The sequence below is a fragment of the Etheostoma cragini genome, chromosome 5 (genome assembly GCF_013103735.1).
Source record: "Etheostoma cragini isolate CJK2018 chromosome 5, CSU_Ecrag_1.0, whole genome shotgun sequence".
Classification (NCBI taxonomy): domain Eukaryota; kingdom Metazoa; phylum Chordata; class Actinopteri; order Perciformes; family Percidae; genus Etheostoma; species Etheostoma cragini.
Window position 1 is genome coordinate 3,229,821 of NC_048411.1, and position 26,790 is coordinate 3,256,610.

At 39.7% G+C, this 26,790-nt stretch overlaps 1 protein-coding gene across 1 annotated transcript; it reads right to left on the minus strand.

The window, feature by feature from the left end:
* Nucleotides 1-914: 914 nt before the first annotated feature.
* On the minus strand, nucleotides 915-26,434 carry loxhd1b (lipoxygenase homology domains 1b). Its single transcript, XM_034872711.1, has 44 exons — nucleotides 26,134-26,434; nucleotides 24,629-25,510; nucleotides 22,631-22,745; nucleotides 22,449-22,460; nucleotides 22,078-22,158; nucleotides 21,747-21,931; nucleotides 21,097-21,195; nucleotides 20,822-20,970; nucleotides 19,770-19,893; nucleotides 19,237-19,346; nucleotides 18,812-18,952; nucleotides 18,587-18,722; nucleotides 17,534-17,694; nucleotides 17,358-17,444; nucleotides 16,905-17,040; nucleotides 16,647-16,801; nucleotides 16,288-16,448; nucleotides 16,101-16,177; nucleotides 15,808-16,004; nucleotides 14,910-15,102; nucleotides 14,455-14,615; nucleotides 14,032-14,344; nucleotides 13,437-13,588; nucleotides 12,591-12,724; nucleotides 12,278-12,423; nucleotides 11,991-12,095; nucleotides 11,757-11,885; nucleotides 11,492-11,656; nucleotides 9,825-10,006; nucleotides 9,628-9,744; nucleotides 9,270-9,432; nucleotides 7,800-7,954; nucleotides 7,509-7,718; nucleotides 7,264-7,390; nucleotides 6,421-6,629; nucleotides 5,992-6,177; nucleotides 5,752-5,879; nucleotides 5,077-5,194; nucleotides 4,526-4,703; nucleotides 4,160-4,345; nucleotides 2,349-2,519; nucleotides 2,075-2,207; nucleotides 1,638-1,793; nucleotides 915-1,556 (listed from the first exon to the last, which is right to left on the minus strand). The coding sequence occupies exons 2-44, from the start codon at nucleotides 25,476-25,478 to the stop codon at nucleotides 1,076-1,078; spliced, it is 7,374 nt and encodes a 2,457-aa protein (XP_034728602.1). The 5' UTR covers nucleotides 25,479-25,510; nucleotides 26,134-26,434; the 3' UTR covers nucleotides 915-1,075.
* Nucleotides 26,435-26,790: the final 356 nt, after the last annotated feature.

Sequence of the window (26,790 nt, forward strand, 5' to 3'; positions counted from 1 at the left end):
AATATATTGCTTACCAAAGCTTTAACAGAATACAGTCACCCTTTTGGTATTTAATTACGTAACGCCATTTCATGTATTCCGTTACTCCCCGAGCCTGCGTATAATGGAAAATTCCAGTCAAATGTAATCCAGCCAGTTCTTTCAATTTGTGCATTCGAGAGTTTAAATAGAAGAGAATTAGTAACGAATACATGTGCATGTTTGTGTGTGATGATCTTGTGTTGTGGAGGATGTGTGCTATGTCGTCTTCCGTTGATCAGTTGGGACGGAAGACAAACTGTAATGCGTCCAGTGTGCTGGGTAATGAGGGGCGCATTTAATCCTTGAACAGCTGTTGAAAGCACTAGATGAGATGGGTTCCACCGGGAAGGCTGGTCTTGTTTTCTTGGGCACAGACAATGATGGTGAACTTCTTGAAGCATGTGGGTATGACAGACTCTTATCTGCTTTGGGCAATATTCAGATGTGATTCGCTTTTACTTTTCAAATTGAACATAGAGGTGGCAAATGGCTTTATCTGAGGTTAGAACAGGGGGAACCTAAACAGTTGGCACAAACTTAATAAAAAACACTGGTGTTTCCTTTAGAAGTTGACACTAAGGTACCTATTGGTTTGTTAAAGGTGCTCTATGCAATAATGGGTGACCATACTCCTTGTTGACGTTAAAAGTATTTTCAAATAAAACAAGACTAGCTTGCCCCTCCCTCCCTCCTCATCCTGTCTCCTCCCTTATGTGCTTCCGCGCACTAACCTACCACCCACACCCCCACATCATTCTTTTTCGGCTATTGGCTAGAACACTGTTTGTGTATGCTTCGTGGTGCAGGTGGGCACAGTTTGTATTTGTTGCTGTTTGTAGACCCGGGGCTGTCTACAGAGACCCCGTTTTTTACAGTGTATTAAGGGGACAGGCAGCTTGCGGATAGAGATGTTTTCTGTATGTGACAACAAATGTTCTAGCCTAAAACACACGTGACATTGCTTAGAGCACCTTTAATTTCAATCGTTTTCCTCTATCAGCTATGTTAACTAGGTCTCTAAAGGAATGTTCCCCCATTTTTTGCTTCATGCGTACTAATATTTGGGGTAGAGCACTCGCTGAATCTGCCCGTCTGCCTTAGCACTGTCCAGCCACTTTCCACACTGAAAGATGGTTGTCACTGAGTTGGCTGTGTTGGTCACCTCCACACACTCTAGATACCACCCGCAGTTAGGGCCGGTTACGTCATGCTCCACTTTGACCCTCAGCAGCTCCCCAAGGTCCAGCATTTCCAGAACAAAGCGATCCGTTCGCCCTCGCTCAAAAAGGTTGCGGAACTTCTGTCGCAAACGACGCTTACCGGAGTCACCGTTTACACCATAGATGCTGATATAAACATTGGCGTCAGTGCCAGCTCCTTTCACATCTCCAGTTATGACAATGATTTCATACTTGACAGGGACCAGGTTGCGGACCTTGCTCGCGAAGCTCTCGATGGACTTAGAGCACTCAAATGTCAGGAATTGGTCCTTTTTGGCTGCTAGGGGAATTTGTGCATCGCAGTGGAAGAAATACCTAAACAGTGGGGAAGGTTTGAAGTTACATCAATGTGACATGTTACATAACATTATGCAGGATGTATGAGATTCAACTCACTTGTTTCCCAGCTCCTTTTCTGTCACAACCACCTCCAAAACATGCCAGAAGGCTTCTTTCTTCACCTTCTTTCCGTCTTTTGTTATGTGGCCGATGCAGATGCCGGCAATCTCCCCAACGTGCTTGGACGAGAACTCAAAATTGTCAGTGGCACCGCTGTGAAAGGGCAAACAAAAGTTACAACAGCTTGCATAGTTTGTGCAGGGTTTAATACTGAACAGTGAACGGTTAAATTCAGTGGTCTGCCAGAGAGTTTTTCTTCTGTGAATCTCTAAGGATTAGCTCTCCTGAGAACAGAGACTTGGAGAACAGAAAGTGAAGCTACAAGATAAAAGAGGTTAGAAAAACTAAATGTGCGAAAGAGAGGGGATTATGTAAGTCCACATATTAAGGTTTTACAGTTAGTCGTGGCACCTAGAATCCCTCTGAAGACCTACCATAAGAACTTCTTTTTCTTATTCTCCAGAACAAACTCCTTGGAACGAGCTTTCCTTCCTTCCAACACAATCCAGGCGTTTTCTGTGGTGGAGGCGTCGTCTGTGTTAGCAGTTGTTGTGGCAATTTCATATTCTGTGGTAATGCAGACAGACAGTAAATTGTTGCACTAAGATCAATTCACATCTGACAAATGGTTGTAAATAGCTGCAAGTCATTCATCTTTGACAATTAGAGAGCTTGTAATTATTCCCACAAGCTTCCGTTTTCACTAACTGGTTTTGTCACTGAGGTCTATGGAGTCGTTGTTGGCACAGGCCAGCTCCCTCATTATCTGCCTGTCATCTTCCTTTTTAGAAAACCAGCGGTTGCAGGGGAACCGGAAGGTCTGGTCCATGGCCTCATCCTTCACGTCAATGTACTCAAGGTGCCAACCAGGAGCCGGACCTGTTTACAGTAAGAGCAACAAAGTCCATTATGATTTATCCTTTCAATGAGTACATGATTTTTTTTTAAAGCAATGCTGTGTATTTACCTGTTTCACCTTTTTGCAATCTAATGATATTTAGACCCCTCTGTGCATTACAGCTATCAACAGTGATGTTACAACCTATATCAAAATTGGCTGAGGAACTCCTGAAGTAATTGTTCATTATCATCATTATACTTCTATAACCCCCTAAGGGTTTTCTTAATCTTACCTGCACAATCTTTATTTTTTATTATTTAACTTGTTGAATTATTGTTGTCTTTTGTTTATAAAATAAAAAAATTCAATAGTTTTAACTTGTATGTAAAATATTGCTGAGAGTTAGATGAGAAGATTGATACCACTCATGTCTGAAGGTGGTGTTGATCTTCTAATCTAAGTCCCGACAAGAAAGTGAACAACCATATTTTACAAAAAGGTTTAAATATTGTTATTATTATAGGTCTAAATATATTATGTCAGATAAGTAAGTGAACAGTACGCTAAAAGGGTAGATCCTGGCATTTCATCCACATTTCTGGTCAAATGCGTTCTAATACTTTACTTTTTTTAAAGAAAAGGTAATCAACTATGTAAAAAAAGTTGGAAATACAATAACATGTCATATTAAACAAGCCCTGAAAGTCTAAAACAAAGTGGCTTATCACTTCAAGGAGGTCATGATGTGTCTTTAACCCTCATGTTATCCTTGAGTCAAATTGACCCGTTTTCTGTTAATTTTTTTTTTTTCACAACAATGGGCCGTCGAAATGGGCTCAGAAAATGTCAACATTAAAAATATCAAAAGAAATTTGGAAAAAAAAACACCCACAAAATTGAAAAAGTGACAAAAATGTGGTAAGAATAATATTGAAAAAAGTTTTTTTCATGGTTGACAACACAAGGGTTAAATTGAACAACTGAGATTCACTCTAAATGGTACACTTAAGATACACAAACACACCCACACACAGACACACAGAATCTAGTCCCCCTTCATCCCTATGTGAAGATATCCTTCCCGACATCTTGATTGTTAATGTAACTGGTAACTCTATATTTGGGTTTTATTTACTGTTGGGTGTTGATATGGTTTTAGTTATATTTATTCCTGCCATGATCCCTGTGTCTTTGCTATACACTTCAACACCTGCATATTTATTTTTATTAAATCTTTATTGAATCAGTTGGCATAATTAGGATATAAAGGGTCCACTACAATATGAAAGGCTGGTTCTGTCATTAAAACATAGGATTGAACTTTTTGAAAATAGTTTTAGGGGGCATATTATTTTAGCACTCTTTCTTGTTTGTGGAAAGGACTGAGCCCCCGGGCATTGGGCACACGCTAGACCAGTTGAGCCACCCAGGCGCCCCAGGATTGAACTCTATGTGACTTTCAATATCATGTAGAGTTGGCAACTGTGTGATATTTTTACATATTTTTTGTCATTGGTGGTGTATGTACTGTGAACAATGTACTGTTAATTTGTAAAAAGAAATGGATGAAAAGTCTTAAAAAAAGAAAAGAAAGAAAGATGAACCACTGTGACTAATCATTAAAATCATGTCTGAAAAGGGAACAAAGATTGCCCTTCAGCCTTCCTTTCCTCCTCACCTTTGTTATCGTGCCACACTCGGACCTTTGACAGTTCGCCCAGACTGAGCATGTCAGGGAATCTGAACACATCTTTCATTTTACGCTCAAACTTGTTCCTGTTGGTGCTCTCCTTTAGAGGCAGTGTCCCAGTGTCCCCATACTCCCCAAACACCATCACAAACACATTGGCGTCTGTGCCGGCACCTAAAATATCACAGGCATTTGCTGATGAAAACAGATCTTTATATTTGCCTAATAATGTTGCATGGATGTTAATATGACATATGTATATATAGATATATTTATGTAAAATGCTCAAAAAGTCCCAAAACAATTTTTCCATATTCTGTTTTAGAAATTGAACAAGCAACTCGTGTTACCCACCTCCAACATCGCTGGTCTGGACTTGAATGATGTAGGTTGTTTTCTCCACCATCTCCTCCTCATCCACCACAGCGGCCAGCTCACACACTTTTGTCCTCTTTGGCCCTTTTGTCTTTGACAGCCAGTTCTCGTAGGTAAACACATATGTCTCCTCAGTGCTCAGGTTCCGCAACAAGATCTAAAAGCATTTTTTATACAGACTTTCATTGACCAATGAAGTTGAATGTTTTCTTGGTGAATATCATTGTTTAGTTGCAGCAGAAGATAAGACAGAAACGGCCGACATTAGTAGTCTGAAAGATTTCAGGAAAATTAATAAAAATTAATAATTGCAATTTTTTGGACCAATAATGCAATTTCTGAAATTTAACTACAAGCCTGTATTTGTGGTCTACATAGTATTGAACAAGATATGCTATTAGCAAGCATAATCACTTATTTATCTTGTACAGGAATAAAAGCATATCAAATACAGCGGCTTTTTGCATTTGTATTTTTATGGTGCTATATGGTGCTCCTACAGGAAGTAACCCTAGTAGTCTACACCTTACCCTGTCAAGAAACCAGTCAGGGCGACTTCCAGAACCATCAATCCAAACTCTGATCTTCTTTAAAGGAGCAATGTCATCTATCTCCAAACTAAATGTGTCATTTTGGTCCCTTTCAAACCTAAACAGAAGCAATATTTGCATTCACATATATTTGGACATCAGATGGTTATCTTAAAGAAATTGTTTTGGAAATATGCTTATATACTTTTTCACCCAGAGTAAGATGAGAAGATCAATACCACTCTCATGTTGGTATGGTAATTATCTAGCTACAAACCGTAGCCAGTTAGCTTGATTTACCACAAAGACTGGAAACAGCTAGCCTGGCTCGGTCCAAAAACGCCTACAAGCACCGCTAAAGCTCACAGAGCTTGTTTCTTTAATGTGTTCAAAAGTCTAGCTGAAGCCTGCAATTTTCATGATTGATTATAATTTTTATTTATGTTATCTATTATGTTTCTGTCCACCAGGCGAACATAACTCCAATATCCACTGTCTTTTAGCTCGGTTTTTGGTCTCTACCAACTCTTGAGGGATATATTTAGTCAATACACACTCCGCTCGGTTATGCTTTTTGACTTGGTGAGAAAGAAAATAAGTGTAATTCCCAAAACATAAAACCATTCCTTTAATGAAAAGTGATCAATACAATCAGGAGCTAATTGCATGACTAACCTGTCCTCATTTTTGGGCAGCAGCATTTCCTCTGTGCTCCCATTGGCTCCGTACACCATCAGGAAAATGTTGGTATCAGTCCCTGCATACTGAGTGTCACCTGTGACAACTGTTGCCGAATAAATAACCTACAATATACAGCAATAGATAATACATATACGTAAAAGACTAATTCTGTTTTTACACTACACATTAAATGAATATTTTACAAGGTTTTGTAGGTTAGGTGCTGTGACTCACTTTGCGGTTTATGTTGATCGTGCTAGCGTCCAGCACATTGAAAAGTCTTGCAGTCAGACCATCTCCCCTGTCTTTAGCCAGCCAGCACTTACATGGAAAGATGTACTTGATACCTTTGGTTGGCACGGCAACCGACAGCTCATCCACCAACCAGCAGCTCTCTGGTGTGACACCGTTATGGCCAAGCTTAGGAAGAGACAGAGAGAGGAAAGAGGAGGGAGAGGAGAGAAAAAAAGAGGGGAAGGTAGAACTGGGAATTGATATATCGTTTGATTTTGTTTGATCTGGGTACCAAAAGGCGCAGCTAGAATTCATTATTGCTGAGCTAGAATGGCTTTATTAAAATTTTTAACATCAGTTCATTGGAGGAGGCAGCAGAGAGAAGACAGTTTCACAGATTTAGCAACACAAACATCCCTAGATTCTCACTTCCACCCTCTTGATCTCTCCAACGTCAGTTCCATAACACACAAAGTGGTCCATGGTTCCGGCTGTGAAGGATTTCTTTCCCTCCGGCAGGTCCAGCCAAAACCTGTCTGTCTCGACGTCATTGGGGCCGAGGATGATGACATAGACCCTGGCTGTAGTGCTGGCATCACGCTCCATCCCAGTGGACAAGGTGAAGTGATAGGGTATGACTGTGGAGAAGACGAATAGGAATAGTTGAATTCAAACAAATAGTTTGACGTGTCGAGAAATGTACTTATTTGGTTTCTTTCCAAGAGTTAGATGAGGGAATTGATACCACCTGCAGTATATGACTGTAAAGTTGATATGAATATATAGCTAGCAGCTGGTTAGAAAATCTCACAAACACGATATATCTTGTCACCGTGAGATTGCCAGGCAAAAAAACTTCAAGAAATAGTCCTAGATATAAAATACAGATTATTTCGTGAAATACCAAAAAATTTTGTTTTACACTTTGTTTTTCTACTTTGTGTTTCGGCGCAAACAAGAGGTGTTAACTAGTGAGCTTTTAAGGTGTTTGTAGGGGTTTTTTGTTAGAGAGTTTAGCTGTTTCCCCTTGTGTCCCCTTGTTTCCCCTTGTTAATGCTAAGCAAATGTGCTACTGGCTACGATGGAGTGTTTTGTGCTTGTCTTTACAGCCACCAACAGAACACTTTCCATGGTGCTTCGACATGGTGTTGGGGGAGGGTTGGCCCTGCCGATTTTTGCCTAAACGTTGTCTTTATTGCAGTAAAGCACGTGTTTTCATCCTACTCATCAAACCCATCTTGGGAAACATGAAGAATGGTTTTGTGACCTTACTTGGACCCTCTTCCACCACTGCCACTTTTTTTTTCTTTTTCTTCTTGTTGGCGTTTCTGTCCAGCCCCAGTTTGGCCTGAAGCAACTTCTTGGAGTTTGGATCAGTGTTTCTTTCACCTTCATACCCCTGAACCCGACACATATCAGACAGATAATCAACGCATTTCCTTCTCATAACTTCTCTGCAGCGGCAGCTAATATGATACGAAGAACAAATTATTAACCAAAACCACAGTTTAACAAACCTTGACGAAAAATGTCCTCTCTATGCGTTTGTCCTCTTTCTTGGTTGACAGCCAGCGCTCACACAGGAACATGTACACCTCTTCTGTTTCCATATCCAGCACCTCCACTTGATCTAGGTACCATTCGGCCCCTAGCATGGAGTTGTCGTGATGAATACGTATCTTAAACACTTGGCCCAAGTCCACAGCCTCAATACTGAACTTGTCCACCTAAGAGGCAAAGCGAATATTTTGATACCTTTAGATACCAGCAGTACTGTGTCATAACATATCACACCTTTCCTCACATACCTCTCCTCTTTCAAATTTGTTTTTGTTGGTCTCTGATTTGGCAAGTTTACGCTCTCCTGTGTCTCCCAGGTCTCCGTAGATAGTGATAAAAACGTTGGCATCTGTTCCTGCTCCGTACATATCACCTGTCCGCACAGACACTTTGTACATGTGAACTGTGATAGAAGAAAAAACTCAAATATGAATCAAGTAGACATACACAATGCTATGGAAAACTAAGACGATTTTTGTGGGGCGGTTGACTGCCAATTGGAAGGTTGGTGGTTCGATCCCTTGGCCCTGCAGTCCCATGTCAAAGTGTCCTTGGGCAAGACACTGAACCCCGAGTTGCCTCCAGTGCTGCGCATTGGAGTGTGAATGTGTGTGAGTGTTTATCAGATGAGCAGGTGGCACCTTGTACGGCAGCCTCGACCACAGTGTATGAATGTGTGTGAACGGTGAATGTATCCTGTATGATGTAAAAGCGCTTTGAGTAGTCGTTAAGACTGGAAAAGCGCTATATAAATACAGCACATTTACATTTTACAGCACATTTCCACTGAAGTTTCCATGCTTACATGAATTAAGTAGATTTCAATCCAACAGTATGTGTGTGTTACTGCAGTATATTACTTAGGCTAAACAATGGGCTGAAACTCGCAATTAAGCTAAAAAAAAACAAGCGGATCACTACAAGCGACCCCTTTCTCATTGTTTTCACTTTGTCATTTGATACATGGTTATTATTAAAACACTGACTATGGCCACATTAAAGCTCTAGTGCGTAGTTTCTATCGCTCCATGGGGAATTCTAAGTAATGAAAACAAAACTGTCCACATGATGACATGACAACCTTACGTGATCACGCACCCCACCCCTCCTCCACGCAGTTGCGTGGAACCAAGGTGGACATGGAGGTTTAGAAACACGAAGAGTTAATAATCTTCACATGAGTTTCTGTGTGCAAAAGTCACCGGACAACACAATCTTCTGAACATATTCATACTGAGAAATATAGAGAGAGTTGTGTGAAGCTGTTAGTCTTAATTAGCTTTGCAGCAACTCATTTGGCAATGGCATGGATGTAACGGAAGTTCAGTAATATCAAAAAGTTACGCATTAAATCCTTTAAAGTATATAACAATTATAAGCATACTTTTACTTCAAAGCACAAGTTTGCCGAAAAATTGCCCTATGAGTATCACACTATCATGTGTAGTGGTATTTTAAAGACGTAGATGCTCTAGATGGAGATTATTTTAACTATTTGAGTTACTGTTAGTTGGTTTAATCTAAAAGAGTGCATCATATTTTATAAGTTTATTGTTTCTTATACATGTATTATCTCGATCTGTAAAGTAGTGACTAAAGCTGTTATTTTTCTCTGAATTGAAGTGGGGTAAATGTATAAAGGGGCATGAAATGGAAACTTAACTTTACTTAAGTCCCTCAAATGTATACTTAAGAAAAGCACTTCAGGGTTGACCTACTTTCCAAAGCATCCTCCACCTCAACTTCAGTCCTTTTCAGTTTCCCATCCCTGAGGAGTTTCTCTGTGATGATTTCCGAAGGGACCAGCTCCCTCACTGTCTCGCCATCATCTTCAGACTTGGCCAGCCAGCACTCACATGGGAAAATGGTTGTCTCCGACCCCTGCCATTAAAAAATAAAAAATAATCCCCAAACTGAGTTTAGCTGTGTCTCTCTGACACCAAAGGAAAGTATATCTGACGTTAAGGGGTATTTGAGCCAAAGGTGTGACAATATTAAATTGTCATAAATTGAATTAGGTCACAGACAAGGAAATTCTTAATGATGCACTTATCTACACAAGTTAATTTTTACTACCTTTCCTTTCCTGAGCTGTCGTCTGATCTCCACTCTGTCCAGGTGCCATCCTGGGTTTGTGCCCCTGTTGTCATGTCCTATTCTAATTTTCTCTATAACGTCACCAACATCCTCCAGCTGGGAAAAAGACAACACAGTGTTAACAGAGCTGAAGCCACAGTCTTTAAAGGATGTAAAGTACAGATCAACACACTCACCTCCACAATAAACATGTCCTCAGCTCCCCTCTCAAAGTACAGACGTCTCTCTCTCTTATTGACACAGAGGTGTTTCTGCTGTGTGCACACTCCCTTGGCACCGTACAAGACTATAAACACATCAGCATCTGTTCCCGCACCAAACACATCGCTGGTGTATATCTTTATCTCATAGGGAACAACTGAGAAATCAGAGGAGAAGGTGACAGCTTTGTTTTGTTTACACAAGTAAGATGGCAGATATAAATGTGCAGTTACTCAAGCACTCATGCACAGTTTTATGTGCACAAGACAACACTTTGTAGTCCCAAGATAATAATGTGTGTACACAAGTCAATGTTAATATGTAATGTGAACAAAATAAAAATAAAAAAAATCCTATTTTGGATCCTTCAGGAGCTGTTTTCTTAATCCTGCTCCTGCAGTGTGTCTTCTCCCACCTGCATGGCAAAAACTACATTTATTCTCAATATATTGACTATACATTTTGTGTCCTTACACATCCCGCAAGAAAAACACAGTTTACTGTGTAGTATTAATAAAGATATGCATATCTGTTGGTAATAAGTAGCAAATTTCGTTGTATTGCATAATTACTATATAGTTATTCTAGTGCAAGGGAAAAGTCACATTGTATTCCTTTTTTTCACTTATTATTTTAGCATGTGTTGTTGGCTGCGGTTTTGTTTTGATCTGGTTGTTTTATTTAGTTTTGTTTCCCTGTGTCTATTTAAGCACTGTAACAGATTTTATGGTAATCCCTGTTGATTGCGTCTCTCAGGTTGCCGTAGGAGAAAAGGGCTGGGCAGAGAGCCCCGGAAAGAAAGAGAGTGAAGGAGAAGAGAAGTGTTAATGAAGCATTTGGCTGGTGTTCAACTGAATGCTTAATGTGCGTTTCTTTTCTTTTCTTATAAAACCTATGAACAGCTGGTTATAGCACTGATCAGGAGCAGCGCTCCTACATCCAGGAACCTGCTGTCTATTTTTGGAAAAGGGATCCCACAGGATTTTATTTGATGGCTATAGTTATTAATAGTAGCATGAATATGGTTTGATATAAAAAACACATCATGATCTATTAAAATAAGATAATTGTGATGTAATAAGCAATTAGAAGTTAGAGTCATTTTTGTGTTAACTGCAAAGTTTATATTCTCAAGATGCCATAATAATGACAGAATGTGATTTTTTTTTTTGACTTCTTGACTTTTTTGTGATGTCTGGATTTGCTAAAGTCAGTTAGATGATCACGATCACCTGCTGTAGAAGGAAGCGGAAAGGCAATGGTCACTTGAGCAGGATAACGATTGTAGTGAGTGTGTAGTATGTAACACTGGGACAGTTTTCCACCTCACATTACATAACGCATAATGTTGTTTTTGTTAGAAGTGAACAATATCCACGGCTGCAACAATGTGACTTGGACTGTTTCATGTGTCCATCAAGAAGCTGAGGTTTAAAAGTCATTATAGGCTGCATAAAAAGAAACTGTTTTAAAAAGCACCCTTCTTAGATAAAGTGATTTAAATGCATTTCACTGCTAATACTTCCACACTTTTATCCATGTAAGATTTAGCATAAAGAACTTTTACATGAAGATTTTTCAATCATTGCGTTGCTACCTTCACTAATGGATTTGAGTACTTCATCCACGGCTGTTCACTTACACGGTATGTAGAGTTCAGTCTGTAACTCAGCAGGATAGAGATCCCTCACAATCGCCCCATCATCTTCCCCTTTATCCAACCAGCGGCCACATGGGAAGCGTAGTCTCTGACCCTGTGAGGGGGCGTCAATCTCGACCCAGTCTAAGAACCAACCAGATGAACCCCCTGACAATGAGAAAGCACAGCAGTCACATGTTATTCCGCTTTATATAGTTTACAGCTACAATGACCATTTTTAATTCTGTAGAGTCTTTTCTTTCCTCACCTGAGTTGTCGTGCCCTATTCGAAGCTTTTCCAGGTCGCCCAAATCCACCGCCTCCACAGTAAACTCATTGACCATTCCCTGTTCAAACTTATTCTTATAGTTCTTACACGACTTAAGGTTGATGATCCCTGTCAGCGACATGAACATTTTAAATCAAGATTGGTATCATTGAGTCAAAACCATACATCAGGAGGCTGCATCAACTATCCCAGGATGCTGGTGACTTATCGTACCTGTGTCGTCATTTTCTCCGAATAGGATAGCAAACACGTTGGCATCAGTTCCAGCATACTTCTTCTCTCCGGTTTTTATTTTGATGGTGTATGTAGTAGACATGGCTGCAAGACAAAAAATTAAAGTCAGTGCTTTAATCCTTTTCATCTTCACACTAATACATAAGTCCCTCTTTGCTCTTGTCTCCACCTGCATGTTTCCCCAGCACTTAGATAAATACTTGAGCAGGGATCCCTTTTATCTTGTCCCTCTACTAAGATATGAGCCAGCTTTGAAACTGTGTTACATTTCTGCTCGAGTCCCAGAGTGGCGGCTGTCCCCTCTTCATCCTCATCCTTCCTCATGAAGGCTTCGTCCACAGGAACCAGCTCTCTTGCAATCTGTCCATCATCCTCATCCACTGCCAGCCAGCGGTTACAAGGGAAATAGTAGCTATAGACCCAAGAAAACTGTGATCAGAACTTGACATGTTATCAAATATATATCAAATGTATAATTACACAAAACTATTCCTCTTTAAAGCGTACAGTGAGATCTTTCCCTGTGATAACTGAGTAATTGAACAAAACTCATAAAAACTGTATGTTGGTTTCACCTACGTTGTATCATCCTTTGTGTCCACTATCTCAACACGATCCAGGTACCAAGTTGAAAAAGATTGAGAGTTGTCATGACGGATCCGTAGCTTCTTCAGAGGACCCAGATCAACAGCTGTCACAATGAAAACATCCTCCTGCAAAATACAGCAACCAGAGATATTGTTCCGTTCCAGACAATACTTTTTCATGGCATTCAAAAACACATATGTGTTAATATAATATGATAACAGTTTTATTGCATATTTGTTTCTGAAATGAGTACAGTATGTGTGGCTGTTTTTGTAAATAAACATTCCCTCCACCGAAGGGAGGCTATTGTTGCTTTGGATCTGTGGACAAGAGCCAGGTGTAATGCAGACATTAATAATTCACAGGTTTGGATTAAGTCATCAGTAAAAGTAGAACAGGTTCACTGACACAGAGGACTCCTCATAGCTCCTCTCAGTCACAGCTGGCTGGCCTACAGGGGAGTTTGTATTCCCACCAGAATACACTCCCACCCACACCTTGGTGCAGGGCTCATGTTGCGTGGAGTCTTTGACTAGCTGCTGGTTAATATTTAGCAGGATACCCTCCCAGGAAACAAGGTAAAATTGTACAGCCCTAATTAAATACTTTGCTAACATTTGAGTTCCAGGCTCAAACAAACATGTCTACCCATCTCAGCTGGGAAATTACTCCATGACTAGTTGCTTTTTATGCTTGTAATTTATGGATACAAGTTAATGAAGAATAATTGAAAAAAAGGTTCACATTGATGTTTACATTAATTAACAAAAAATAAACTAATTGATGGTGTGCCTTTCTTTTAACTTTAGCTGATTTAAAAGTAGTCATCTCCCTTACCTGCCCCCGCTCAAATTTGTTGAGGTTGTCAGAGTTCTTTAGATAGCGCTCTCCGGTGTCTCCGTTTTCTCCATAAATATTAATGAAAACGTTGGCGTCATTCCCAGCACCCAGCGTGTCACCAGTGAAGACGCACACTTCATAGGTGTTGACTGTCAGACGATATAGTACAAGATATAAACATGTGTGAAATAATATTGAGTTCATGCAACAGTGACTGGTAAGTAACAGCAACTGGCATGTGAGTAATTCAACTTTCCTGAGTTCATTCGAGCAAAAATAGCAGCTCCACAGAGATATGGGTGGTATTTAAACAATTAAGGGTTAGTTATTGTCTTTTTTTTACTGTATGTTTTTAATATTAAAAAAAATGTGGTGCATTTTCCATTGTGCAAGGCACAGGGAGTGACGGGTAAGACTTTGTTTTTGTTTTGTGTTACTTTGCCATTTCTGTGGCTGCTCCGCTGCAAGGGAAGTCAAATTTGAATCTAAATGTTTGAAGCCCTCTGCTTGAAACTTATACGTTCAACACTTCCAACATCCAACAACAACACTTCCACATCCATTATTATACTTCGTTATATTTCTTTTGTACCTTCTAGGTCCTCTGCATCCTGAGGAAGCAGCTCCACCACCAGCTCGCCGTCCTCCTCTCCCCCGGCCAGCCAGCGCGAACAGGGGAAATGATAATTCAGCACCACCTCCTGCATCTCCTCTCCTCCCTCCTCCTCCTCATCTTCCTTCTTTTTCTTCTTCTTTTTCTTGTCCTCCTTTTTCTTCTCTTTGGGCACCAAGGCCATGATTAGATGTTTTACGTCCACTGTCTCCAGGAACCATCCAGATCCGATCCCTGAGCCATCGTGACCGATGCGGATCTTAAAGATCTTCCCCACATCGTTGGCCTCTATCTGGGGAACAGTTGCAACGTTTCAACTCAAAGCAACCTCTGGATATGAACAAGTGGCTTTGGCACTGGGCTTATTATAGATATTTCCGCATGAAATCCATAATCTGATACCTTAAATATTTCTGTGGTGTTTCGCTCAAAGTTATTGGATCTGTTTCCGAGCATGATGACCTCTGTCTTCCCCTTGTCCCCGTAGATCTGGATAAACACTTTGGCATTGGTGCCAGCAAACACCACATCTCCAGTCACCACTGTTACCTCATAGTTAATCACTGTAAAATACACATTGATACAGGTCAAAGGACTCACACAAATGATTTTTAAACTAATCTAAAATTAACAGCACACATTTAGGCAATATTCTTTGGGAAGATGTGACTAAAGCAGAGTAGTTTTTAATATAATGCTTGCGTTTTATATTTTCTACCATTAAAATGACCCCTTGATGTTGGAATGCAGTATTGATGTTATTTGCTAAAGGACTAGAAAGCTAGGGTGTTACAGGACCAATTACAAGGAAAGTTAACATGAATCTGAGTGTGTGTGTGTGTGTGTATGTTGCCTACATTGTTCCATGTCCAGGATCTCGCTTGGGTAGATCTCCACCTCTGTCTTGCCGTCTGCCTCATTCTTGCTTAGCCAGCGATGACTGGGGAACATGTACTGCTTTCCCTGGACAGGAACCATAACCTGAACGCTGTCCAAGAACCAGCCGGCACGCATGCCTTCGTTGGTATGGCCAATCATCAGACGGTTGATCTGGAATAAGATTAATTTGAAAACAAAAAATCAATTTAAATTTGATAAATAAATCTTATCACTGAACACATTTACTGAGTAGTCAGACCAAAACATGCTCATAAAATACATTTATATTTACATCATACACTTTCTATCTTCTTTTTTTTTTTTTTTTTTTTAAATCATTTCATTAAACAAACACAGCCTCATGCCTAGCCACAGTGAAATGAAAAATCTGTATACCACCTGATGATGATTGTTATTGTTCAGTCACTGTCTATACTTAGATTGATCACCCTTTTCATGCTGGGAACCCTTTCTATGGAAGGCGGTTACAAATTCAGAAATGCAGAGTACAAAGTTAAGCTCTTATCTAGACCACTATTGATGATAATTGTTTGTAATATAACTTCTGCAATATAATTGCCTAAAAGTAAAAAAGATGATATTTATCACATCCAGCTTTTTTTATAGATTATTTTTGGGCATTGTAGGCCTTTATTTTTAGGACAGCTGAAGTCATGAAAGGTGAGAGAAATGACCTACTGCAAAGGGCCACAGGCCGGAGTCAAACCTGTGGCCGCTGTGTCAAGGAGTAAACCTCTGTATATGGATGCGGTCTCCACCAGGTGAGCTAGTCCCCCCGATAAATAATTTCTTAAGTGCCTGTATCTATCAACATCATAGTACATCATCATCATGTTTCTGCTCCCACTTTGTCACCTGTCCTATGTCTAAGGTTTCCACCGTGAAGATGTCAACGCGACTCATCTCAAAGTAGTTCCCCAGGTTGTTGGCAGAGACCACCAGCATCATTGTACTGGTGTCGCCTTTTTCTCCGTAGAGCTTGACAAACACATTAGAGTCTGAACTGCTCCCAGAGATGATACCTGTCTTCACCGAGATGTGATAGCCAATGTCTGACACACACAGAGACACAAACATAAGCGTCAGGGGAGGAAGGGGGGAGGTTAAATTCAAAAGATAGAATCAAATTGGAGATTCCTCTATCTTACTGAAAAGACGTTGTCCAACTGAGACTGGAACTAACTCTCTGACAATCTGTCCGTCATCCTCGTTGCGGTCCAGCCACCTGCACAGCACATTCAATGAACAAACTCTCATTTATTGCATAAACACACCCGTGGTTTTATCAACTGATCAGCACATTTCTTTTCTGTTTTCAAACTGAGACTAATGCACCTGTTGCAGGGAAACTCCACAGCCTGGGCCTCAGCCTGCCCCTCCTCTCTTACAATCACTTTATCGAGGAACCAGCCGCAGCCTCCACCTTTGCCGTTGTGTCCAATCCTCACCCTGCGGATCTTTCCAATGGCTACTGCCTCCAGTATAAACTCATCCAGCTGGAAAGACAAAAATCGGTTAGCATCATTTTTATACCTTCTTATGTAAAAATGGGGAACATGTGTTGACAACCAATTGACAGATATCATTGCATATTTTTTATGAGCATATGAAAGGTAAGGAGAAAAAAGGAGAAGACAAAGAATTACATTTTCCTTCCTGATATTTCACTAAGCTTGCGTATTGAATGTACCCACGTTTCCTTTCTCAAACTTGTTGACGTTGTTTTTGCAGTTCACCAGCTCCCGATTTCCGGTGTCTCCCTGATCCCCAATCAGATTTAGAAAAACAGTTGCGTCTGTGCCACTGCCTCCGGTAGTCCCTGTGCAAACTGTCACTCTGTATTTGATCACTGCAGAACGAAATAACATAATTAAATCTGATTTTAGTTTCTTATTTAAATTTGGCAACGGCGATTTCTGTTGCCTATGGTGAAGACAGGTGCATATACATACCGGGCAGCGGCTCAGAGATGAGGTCTCCTGTGGCAGGTAGCTCCCTCACAACCTCGTTATCATCTTCATTTGTGTCCAGCCAGCGATCACAAGGAAACTTATACCTCTCCTTTGTCAATGTCTTCATCAAAGTTGCCTATTTGAAAAAATGCACTTTGATATGTGAGGGGCTGTCTGGATTATCAATTGTTCAAAGCGGAAATATCTTCGCAATTTACTTCTTTATTTCTATGTATTTATTTTATTTATTTATTACATAAAAATTAATTGTTTTGTTTGAATGACATATGTTTGTGTTAACTAGCATACCTACAACTCTGCATATTTAGACATTATAAAATCAAAATAGAATAGCAAAACTGTGACTTTATATCTTAATACTGGCAGAATGCCTCAGAATAAATTACAAACTGAGCTAAATTAACTGATATGATATGTATTAGAATTCCTCACTTTACTGAGATGCCATCCTGCAAAAGGATTTCTCTTCTCGTGCCAGATACGGAGTTTGGTCAGTTTTCCAAAATCAGGCAGCTCAACCTGTAAAATCACATGAAAGGTTTCCTAAGAAGCCTCATTATCTCATTGCTGATATTAATGTGTGTGGTATTGAAATAACGGATACTTGCCATAAACCTATCCACCTGTCCCTGTTCAAAATTGTCTGTTTGGTTGTCCAGTCTGATCTCATCGCTCTTTCCCTTCTCTCCGTACACCTGGAAGGACATATCTGCATCGGTTCCAGCACCGGGGAGGTCTGACGTCCAGATCCACAAGGACCATGGGTGCTCTGAGGAGAACCAAACCAATTATAATGTCGTGCCCGTTTGGAGCGCGTGTCTGTTCGTAACATGCCGATTGTGTGGTTCCCTGTATTATTTTTTTCACAACTTTATAGTGTAAATTCTCACGAACAACATGTGACAGAAAATGTAGTTATAAAATACTTGGTTGCCAGAATTTCTGCTTGCGTGTTCTCAAAAACTACTCATCTGATAGTAAATGTACTGCAGTGCCTTTCTACTTCATGGGACAAAGCCCTTTCCAATTTGCCTTTCAAATTGCCTCACACATGCACATACAGCGATGGTGGAGGAGCTGCAAGGCACTGGCCCATCTCTTTCTGCAGCCAAAAGCAAAAGTTGCTAAGGGGGTCTGAAAAGTTGCTAAATCTAGCCTAACCAGGTCAGATGGTTGGCAACACCGCCCCACTCCCGCTGCTGTACAGGGGCTCGTAAAACAGCGTGCTGTGTGACATCTTTTGTGCATGCAAGATCCTTTGAAAGACACATACACATACACAAACACATACCCAGAGGCATCCCTTGATTTATTACGCAGTAAAGTAATACTCACTTTCCAAATTTGAGTGGACAGAAAATAATTTATGCTAATTACCAAATTCTGCTGTATACATATGCGAACAAGAAGAAAGCCTGATCTATACCAGTAGTACAGACAAATAGCCCACATCATTTACCTTTTATAAAATAGAACTTGGATGTCTAAGTTCACGAGCAATTGAAAAAACAACTCATTAAAACTACAAAGTAGATTATTGACTGCCTGCTGAGGCATTTTGCAAATTTGTGATACATAGTTTAGAGTTTGGAATGGAGTTTTAAATATTTATGCTCAGAGTTAAGTAAAATAAGTCAAAAGAAATTAACCATAAAACTTACTCTTCTGTCTCTTCTGCCTGAGTGAGACCATCTCATAAAGCTCCCTTTCTATCAGCCCATCCCCCTCCTTCTCATCCAACCATTTGCTGCATGGGAAAGTCTGCTCTATCCCTGTGAACGGACAGTACACCACCACCTGCGGAAAACATTGATTCTGCTGAATTAACGCTCAGTAAATTGGCAGATTGTAGCGTTTGTATCTGTGTGTGTGCATGTTCAATGTACCTTCTCGCAGTACCACCCAGCACTGACTCCATCATTGTCATGTCCGATGGTGACTCTGCTGAGGGGACTGAGGAGCGCAGCAATCTCAACATTGAAGATGTCTGTCAGCCCACGCTCAAACTTTCCACCCTCCAAAAACACCTAGATACAAATACATTGAAGAAAGTTTAAAGGAAAATGTGGTACATCTACTGTAGGAAGGATGTACAACCCAGATGAGATTTCATCACATTCATACTCAGTGGTCTAAAATGCATATATTTTGGGTACTACCATGTGATTTACTTGATTACTACTAGAACAAACATTACAACATATGAATGTTTTTATGTTTTTTTTTTAATGACAATTTCTGCAGCAACAATTGCTTTTAAAATAAGGTACTATAAGTTGTCTGCTCTGTGTCTATGTTATCTTCTCCTCACCTTGCCACTGTTCTTCATGCCTTTGGAGCCGTGCATCACAATGTGGACTTTGGAGTTGGTCCCAGAACCTCGGATGCTTCCTGTCACAATCTGGACGTTGTACACAAGACCTAGTGGGTACAGTTACATGTCAGGATATCATCTGCCAGTGGGTCACTATTGTCACGGCACCCAAACTCCTCGAGGAGCTTAACAGGAACCGGATCAACCGGATCTAAACATCTTGATTAGTCTGACCCAAGAATTAATGATCCCACAGTGGAAAAAAAACACAGTTATCTTTTTGGATTGAATAAGAAAAACAGCAAATAGCCTGTTCCTTGGCAGTAGAAATAGTTGTCATACGATCCTTGCAATATTATTAATTAATAATGCAATATTTTTCAGACCAGGGAAGCGAATAATTGTTCCAAAATGTGGTTCCAAAAAGTGTTGAGGTTCATTCTATCCTTGCCCTGGTTGCATTCACTGACATGAGGACAAGTACATGTAAAGTAGTTTTTCCAGGCTCATAAACCAGAAATATTTCTCACCTGTGGGCTGATTTCCCCCCACCAAAATGTCTCTCTGGATCTTCCCATCATCCTCATCGAAAGCAAACCAACGATTTATTGGAAATTCATACACTATTTTGTTTCCCATATCATCCACAATAACCTGTATGAAAAAGAAAAAATAAGAAAAATACAATGTAATCCCAGCCAAAGAGTGACAAGAAGAAAAGTTTGAACACTAAGAAAGTTAATGTAGCAACAGGTTCCCTTTATTGAAATTATAATGTACTGTACATGTCTTATATAATTATATATAATATAATTATTATTTTACATACACTGACATCATTTGATTGATGCATTGTCTTTAAATCTGATATTAAATGTATAAAATTGTAAGAACTGTAAAAACTAATTTAAGACTGTTTCACCTCATCATTTACCGACATATCATATAGTATACAACCTAAGCTTAAACATGTTTAAACAGCAGTAAAAATAGCAAAAGCAAGCTCAAATAACATTTTGTCCCAAATCCATGTGAACTTTAACAGCAGCACGGGTGCAGTGCAAATAGAATATGATTCATTACTGATCTTTGGTGTGACTCTGTGTTGCAGTCACCAACACATCTACCAACTTGTCTGTCTGTTTGCTGTAAGGCAATCCCTTAATGGGTCATGGTTTCCCTTTACACAGAGGGTAGAATGACGACATCGGTGTCCTGTGTGTGTGTATGTGTGTGTGTGTGTGTGTGTGTGTGTGTGTATATGTGTGCACGTTATGTGTTGAAAGAGCATGGACATCAGACTCAGATGAGAAAACTGAGAGGAAATAAGAGGATCACATGTCTTAAGTACCTCTGAAGAGGCAGAACTGAGCAGAGGGTTCAGTACAGTACAGTACACATTACTTTTGTTCCAATATATGGTTCTGTAAAACCCATAAGTTACACATGATGACACAAATGAAAGTCACACATTATTCAGAATGTATCTGCCTTAATTATAGATGAAGAATTAATGTCAGGCATTTTAAAATCATTCATTTAATATCTAGCTTTCTACTAAGCTAACAGTCTTGTTTCTTACCTTCTCTACAAACCATCCTGCTGAAGAGCCTTTGTTATTATGGCCAATGGTGATCTTCCTCACTTTCCCCAAGTTTGGTGCGTCAAAGGTGAATTTGTCCTCTGTGCCTTTTTCAAAGTTATTTTTGTCACTGTTAAGTCGCCTTTCACCTTAAACAACAAAACAATTAATAAATTATATCAGATAAATCCTTATTTAAACCCAACTTGAAAAAAATCAACTGCATTGAAGTAATTTTTATGCAAGCACACGTAACATTTTCTGCTTTCATTTACCTGTGTCTCCAAACTCCCCAAAGATATTGATGAAGACATCTGCGTCTGTTCCACTGCCTTTTACATCCGCAGTGAAAACACTCACTACATACTTATTATCTAGAAAATGAAGACCAAACTCTTTAGAGAACAATTTTAAAAGAAACTTTAACAAACCATGGTTAGTTCCCATGACTTGCGTCACTTTTTGTAATGAACCGACTTTTACAGACCGTAGACCATGATGCAGAACGTCTTCATTTAAGTAGTTTTAGGTGACTCATTTTAAACCAATCCCTGATGTTTTACTAACCCTAACCAAGCCTTATTTTTGTTGCCTAAACATAACTAGATCCATTTCATGATATATACTACATGTTTAAAACTGCGCTTGTTGCGTTGAATAGATTGACCACATTAGAATTTCCACCGTGGTCACATATTAAAAACATCTTAAATAGAACAGTCATATATGTTGTTTTGGGAGTCTACAACAATCAAACTACTCTGTCGTTTAGATATGAGGATTTGTTGCAGCAATAGTATGATAAACAAGAGGAAATATGGATGCTTCAAATAACTAACCTTCTAAAAACAAAGTGTTACATAATACTCTGAATCTGAAGTGTATCACATATACAGTACATATACTCACAGCTGTGTATACATACATTTTGGAAAGTCCATAGGGTCCATACTACCCAGCAGGTCTCTAACATAAAGGCAGTCTCCCTCATCCTTACTCAACCAGTTATTACAAGCAAAGTAAAACCTCAGGTGAGGCCTGATCAAATCCGTCACCACCACTCTTTCCAAGAACCAGCTGGCGCTCAGGCCGGTGTTGTCATGCTGAATCCTAAAGCAAAACAAAATTTAGATAAATAAGTCTTCTTACAGACAAACTCAGGAGAGGAACTTTGGCCTAGGTCGATCTAAAAGCTGATCTGTGTTGTACTGAAAAACAGTCTGGATCAGGGATGGAATGTCTAGAGTCTGACATACCGTATCTTTTGCAAAAGTCCAACATTGTGAGTTCTAATTCTGAACACATCAGTTTTGCCTTTTTCGAATGCTGTGCGGCTCCTGAAATCACAACATGGTAAGATTTTGAGAACCCCCCTGCATATCAGCATTTTTTCTCTCATCAAACTCTCAACTACAAGTAAAGGCAAACAAGCAAAACAGGAAAGTTTTAAGTAAATCTCAAAAAATACAATATTCCACATGCATAATGAAACAAAAAAGCCTGCAAAATTCAAGCAGCTAATCAAGTCATGCAAACTGACTGAAAACCAAAATCACAGCACACAGTCCGTGGTATGAGCAGCCATCCTTTCACAACCACCACCATCACTGCATTAAGAAATAATTACCTCTTTTCTGTGCTGTTAAAGTGGAGAATAAAACACACAGTATTAATTCAAGCACCCTAATCAATTCATTCAACTCAACAATGGGATCTGAGGCTAGAGCAGCGTGAGAAATTCCAATAAAATTAGAGTTTTTCACAGATGACCTTGCATTTAAATTCCAGTTATCTTTGAAAAGGACTTACTTGCTAGCCAGGTGGACTTTGGGAGTGATTCCATATTCCCCGAACAGAATGATAAACACATTGGCGTCAGTTCCTGCTCCTCTCTCATCACCAGTGACGGTCACCACCTCATACACTGTAGGGTTTAGTGACAGAATCCAAATAGAGGTGGGCTTTAGAAAGCAGATGCAAAGCATAAATACAGCAGGAGAAATGTGCAATAAAAGAGGAATGTTGGGAAGTAAGGTAAGATACAGTAGTAAACTGCTTACAACATTAAACGCATTTTTCTCATACAGTCTGTCTGAATATACCTATTAACCCTCAGTCTGAAACACTGTTTTAGCCACTGTCTCCTTAAATTTAAGTAGAATTTAATTTATACTCTTTATTGACCCCATATGGGGAAATTACATTTTACACTCTGTTGTTATGAACTGGCATCTCTCCAGCTAACCCTAACCCTATCTGTACGTACGGGAACTTGAACCAGCAACCCTCTGGTTCCCAACCCAACTCCCTACAGACTGAGGTACTACCACCCCAAAATGCTTAAAATGTTTTTGCATAACTTTTTTTATATTGATGAACGTACTTCACATTTAAGCAATTGCCAATTTAAGCAATAAGTTGATGCAAAACTAATTAAGTTTCAGAGCCACAAAACTTTCTCTGTATTTCTCAGTATGGCTATGTTTAGAAAATGGTGTCATTCGGCGTCTTTTGCAAAGACAATTTCCTCTTCTAAAAAGTCCAGCATGTTTTTTAATCCTCCGTGTCCTCCTTTGTTACAAGCAACTGCGTGGAGGAGGGGGTGGGAGTGTTCGCAATGTCGGAAGGCTTGTATCATGTGGATGCGCCGACAGATTTGTTGTCATTTTCTCCTCACGTGGGAGACAGAAACTATGCACTATAGCTTTGAGCCCCCTCCTGACAAAGTCTGATTAGTCAGTGTTTCCAGGTCTTCTGCCTCTGTGCCCTCATTGTCTCTTTTTTTAACCTTTATTTATGATTTGCAACAACGACCTGTCACAATTACACAGTTACACATTCATACCTGGAAGCTTCCCAGTACAACCACTATGATCTAGTGGCCACTGAGCAGCTCCACTGAAACGATTGGGGACTTGCTCAAGGGCACTTCAGTGGTTGTAGTGAGGGAGGGACTCTTTCACTTTTCCCATCCATATTTTATCCTGCCGGTCTGTGGATTGAACCAGCTCGTGGTCCCAAGCTCACTTCCTTAACCTCTAAGCCACAACTGCTAAATAGCATCTGGGAAATGACTGTCATGTCACTATAGCAGCACTTACTCCCGATATAAAGTAAAGTTTTAACATAAATACCATACAATAGTCCTGGCGCCTCATTTACAGTAAAGGCAATGTTTCTGAATCCGTGCTGTGTGCATTTCTCTGTGGATTGAGCGTTTTGGTAATTTCACACAGTATTTAGATAGCACCTTGACCTGCTTTGTCATAGAAAAAGCCATAGAAACCTCACTTTTTACAATATGGAAGCTTTAAAGGTTAATTTTGGGTTAGTGTATGGAGTGCATGTAGTCAGAGCATTTTTCTGTGTGTTGCTGCTTGAATGTGTGTGCGTGTGTGTGTGTTTACGTGTAGAGCTCAATTAAAGATTCAGTAGGGCTTCACATTTGGATTTTTAAATTACAGTGAGAGCCAAGAAGAAGCTTTAGAGAACTATTAAGCCCCTCATTAGATGTGAAAACCACCCTGTGTAAAGATAAGTGAGGGGCAAGTGTCGTATAGCTGTAGGTTGAAGATAACATACTGGCAACACATGGTATGGTATACTTCCCCAAGTGTAATGTTACAGCAAACAGCAAACCAAAGCATAATCCCATAATTGCAATTGTGATTGACCTCCACTCTGGGTGTCAGGTGTCTTTCCCGGAACAGGACTGAATTAATGACATACTCACTATAGAGACTACTTTAATTCCGCAGCTTACCTTTTGTATATTTTACAGGTTGAGATAAAACACTTTGCAATCACCTTTCTTTTTATGATACTCATCCTCGTAGTTCTCCACTTTTTCTGGCTCATAGTTGCGAAGCTCATTCTCATAGATTTCAACGTAATTTTCAATCTTCTTCTTCTTTCCTTTTGTCTTCTTGGTGTCTTCATCACTGTCTCTCTTTACTGAACCTTTCTTCTTCTTTTCTTTCTTTTTCTTCTTCCCTTCCTCTTCCTCCCCAGCTGAATGTTCTTCCTCTTTCTCCGAGTTCTTCTTGGATTTTTTATCCTTTGCTCCCATCTTGTTTTTGACGGAGGACTTCTTGGATCCTTTCTTAGTAGTATCGATCACATCAGGTAGTTTTTCTCCACTCCTTTTAATGTTGGAGTCATTGTTGTTATTCTCATTATCAGTATTCTCTGAGTCGTTGCTCAACTCATCCCCACTTTTAACTTTATGCTTCTTCTTCTTGACCTTTTCTTTATTTCTCCCTTTTTTCTTGGTGCTCCTCAAATCCGATCCAGATGTATCATAATTGTATCCTTCTTCATTGCTGTCTTTAAACTTCTTCTTCAACCTTTTCTTCTTGGGCTTTGGTTCCTGATCCTCTGAGTCCTCGTCACCCACATCTTTGGTTTCATCCTGTGTGCCTTGTCTTGTTTTTTTCTTTTTTGTGGGCATCTTTAATTTATTTACTACCTGGTAACTGTAACCAATTCCCGTGTGTTCCGGTGACACTTGATTAAACTGACCCAAGACTGCGCACGAGTGACCAACTGGCAGGACAGGCCTGTGTAGAGCTTGCAAACTGCTGTTTGGCAGGCGGCAGGGGAAGCCCTCTCTGCTGGTTATCCTGACCCACAACAGCAGCAGATGCTCTGACCTCATTAAAAATGATTATCTGCATGTTGTCATCTGACCTGAGGAAGAAGAGTCATTGCAGTAACTACCTTTTTACAATTAAACTGCTTACAGCTATCTCCTTTAAAGTGGAACGTTATTACAGCAGATACTTCTTTATTGGTATAGTTGAGGGATGAGAGATTAAAAAGAAAAACATTCAAACACAGCTGGCCATGGCCTGCAGTTATAAGCAGAAACTATGTGGATGATGATGATGACGACATCCAAACAAGCCAACAATAAGTTATACTATGTACTATTTTTTTTTGGAAAATAAATACACGCACACACACACACATATATATATATAGAGAGAGAGAGAGAAAGAAAGAGAGAGAGAGAGAGAGAGAGTTACTTTGCAAAAAACAGATACCCAGTATAAAACACAATTAATGAAATTTTAAAAAGAAATTGAGATAACTTACGAAAACAACCCAACACCAGATAGATGTATTTTTCCACTGTGCAAAAAAAACATGATTTAAGGAAATAAATCAAAATGGAGATATCAGTTTTTGCCAATGCACCCTTCTTTTTTATAAGATAAGATGAATTGAGCGACTTTAGGCCACTGCAAAGAAGACTAACTAACTCAACATTGACATTCTATTGAAGTAATGTTTCCAACCACCAGACTCACCTTAACTGCTCTGGGGAGACTCCACCTAAAAAATATTTGGGTTTTAGATGCTCGGGTTTCTTTACCAGCTAGCTAGTGTCGTTTTAAGAGAGCAGCATAGCATTGTTAAGCTAGCTAACTTTTAGCTTAAACAGTGTGTACTAGCTTTACTTTACGTAACGCTGTAGCCTACTTAACTTTACGTAACGTTATTAGATAGGCCCATTTGTGACTGTACTCTCACAAGCACGAGACAAGTCTAAAATGTCATTTTTGGAAATTTATAAATGTCTACGACCTACTGGGACTGATTCTTTGTAAAAAATTTCGCGCGCTGTGTCGTGCCGCTAGCTACTTGGCTCTGCTCCCTTCTCAAGACTCAACCAAGACAAAATGCCCAAACAGTAAGCGACTTAACGTTAAGTTTTTTGTTTACGTGGACGTTTACCGTTTGAGTACGACTGTGTATCTGATAACGTTTGGTGAATAACACTGCCCCCTCCAGGCCAAGTGTATGAGCCAGACACAATGTAAATGAGCTCGTGCTTTATCGTTTTTTTCTTCATACTATTCAGAGCTTTTATAAGTAGAGGTAGCAATACTAAAGTAGGCCTATATATCTAGTCTTTTACAAGTAAAATGCTTCCATTTAAAACTTTACATAAAAAGTGCACAACT

What these genes read in the sequence shown, in the direction of transcription:
- loxhd1b (XM_034872711.1), bottom strand. Translation starts at nt 25,478, where the DNA reads ATGAGGTCAGAGCATCTGCTGCTGTTGTGGGTCAGGATAACCAGCAGA. An exon ending in ACACCACAGAAATATTTAAG is followed by an intron (nt 14,345 to 14,454) that starts GTATCAGATTAT and finishes ACTGTTCCCCAG; the next exon opens with ATAGAGGCCAACGATGTGGG. An exon ending in AAGAAAAAGAAGTTCTTATG is followed by an intron (nt 1,794 to 2,074) that starts GTAGGTCTTCAG and finishes GCCCTTTCACAG; the next exon opens with CGGTGCCACTGACAATTTTG.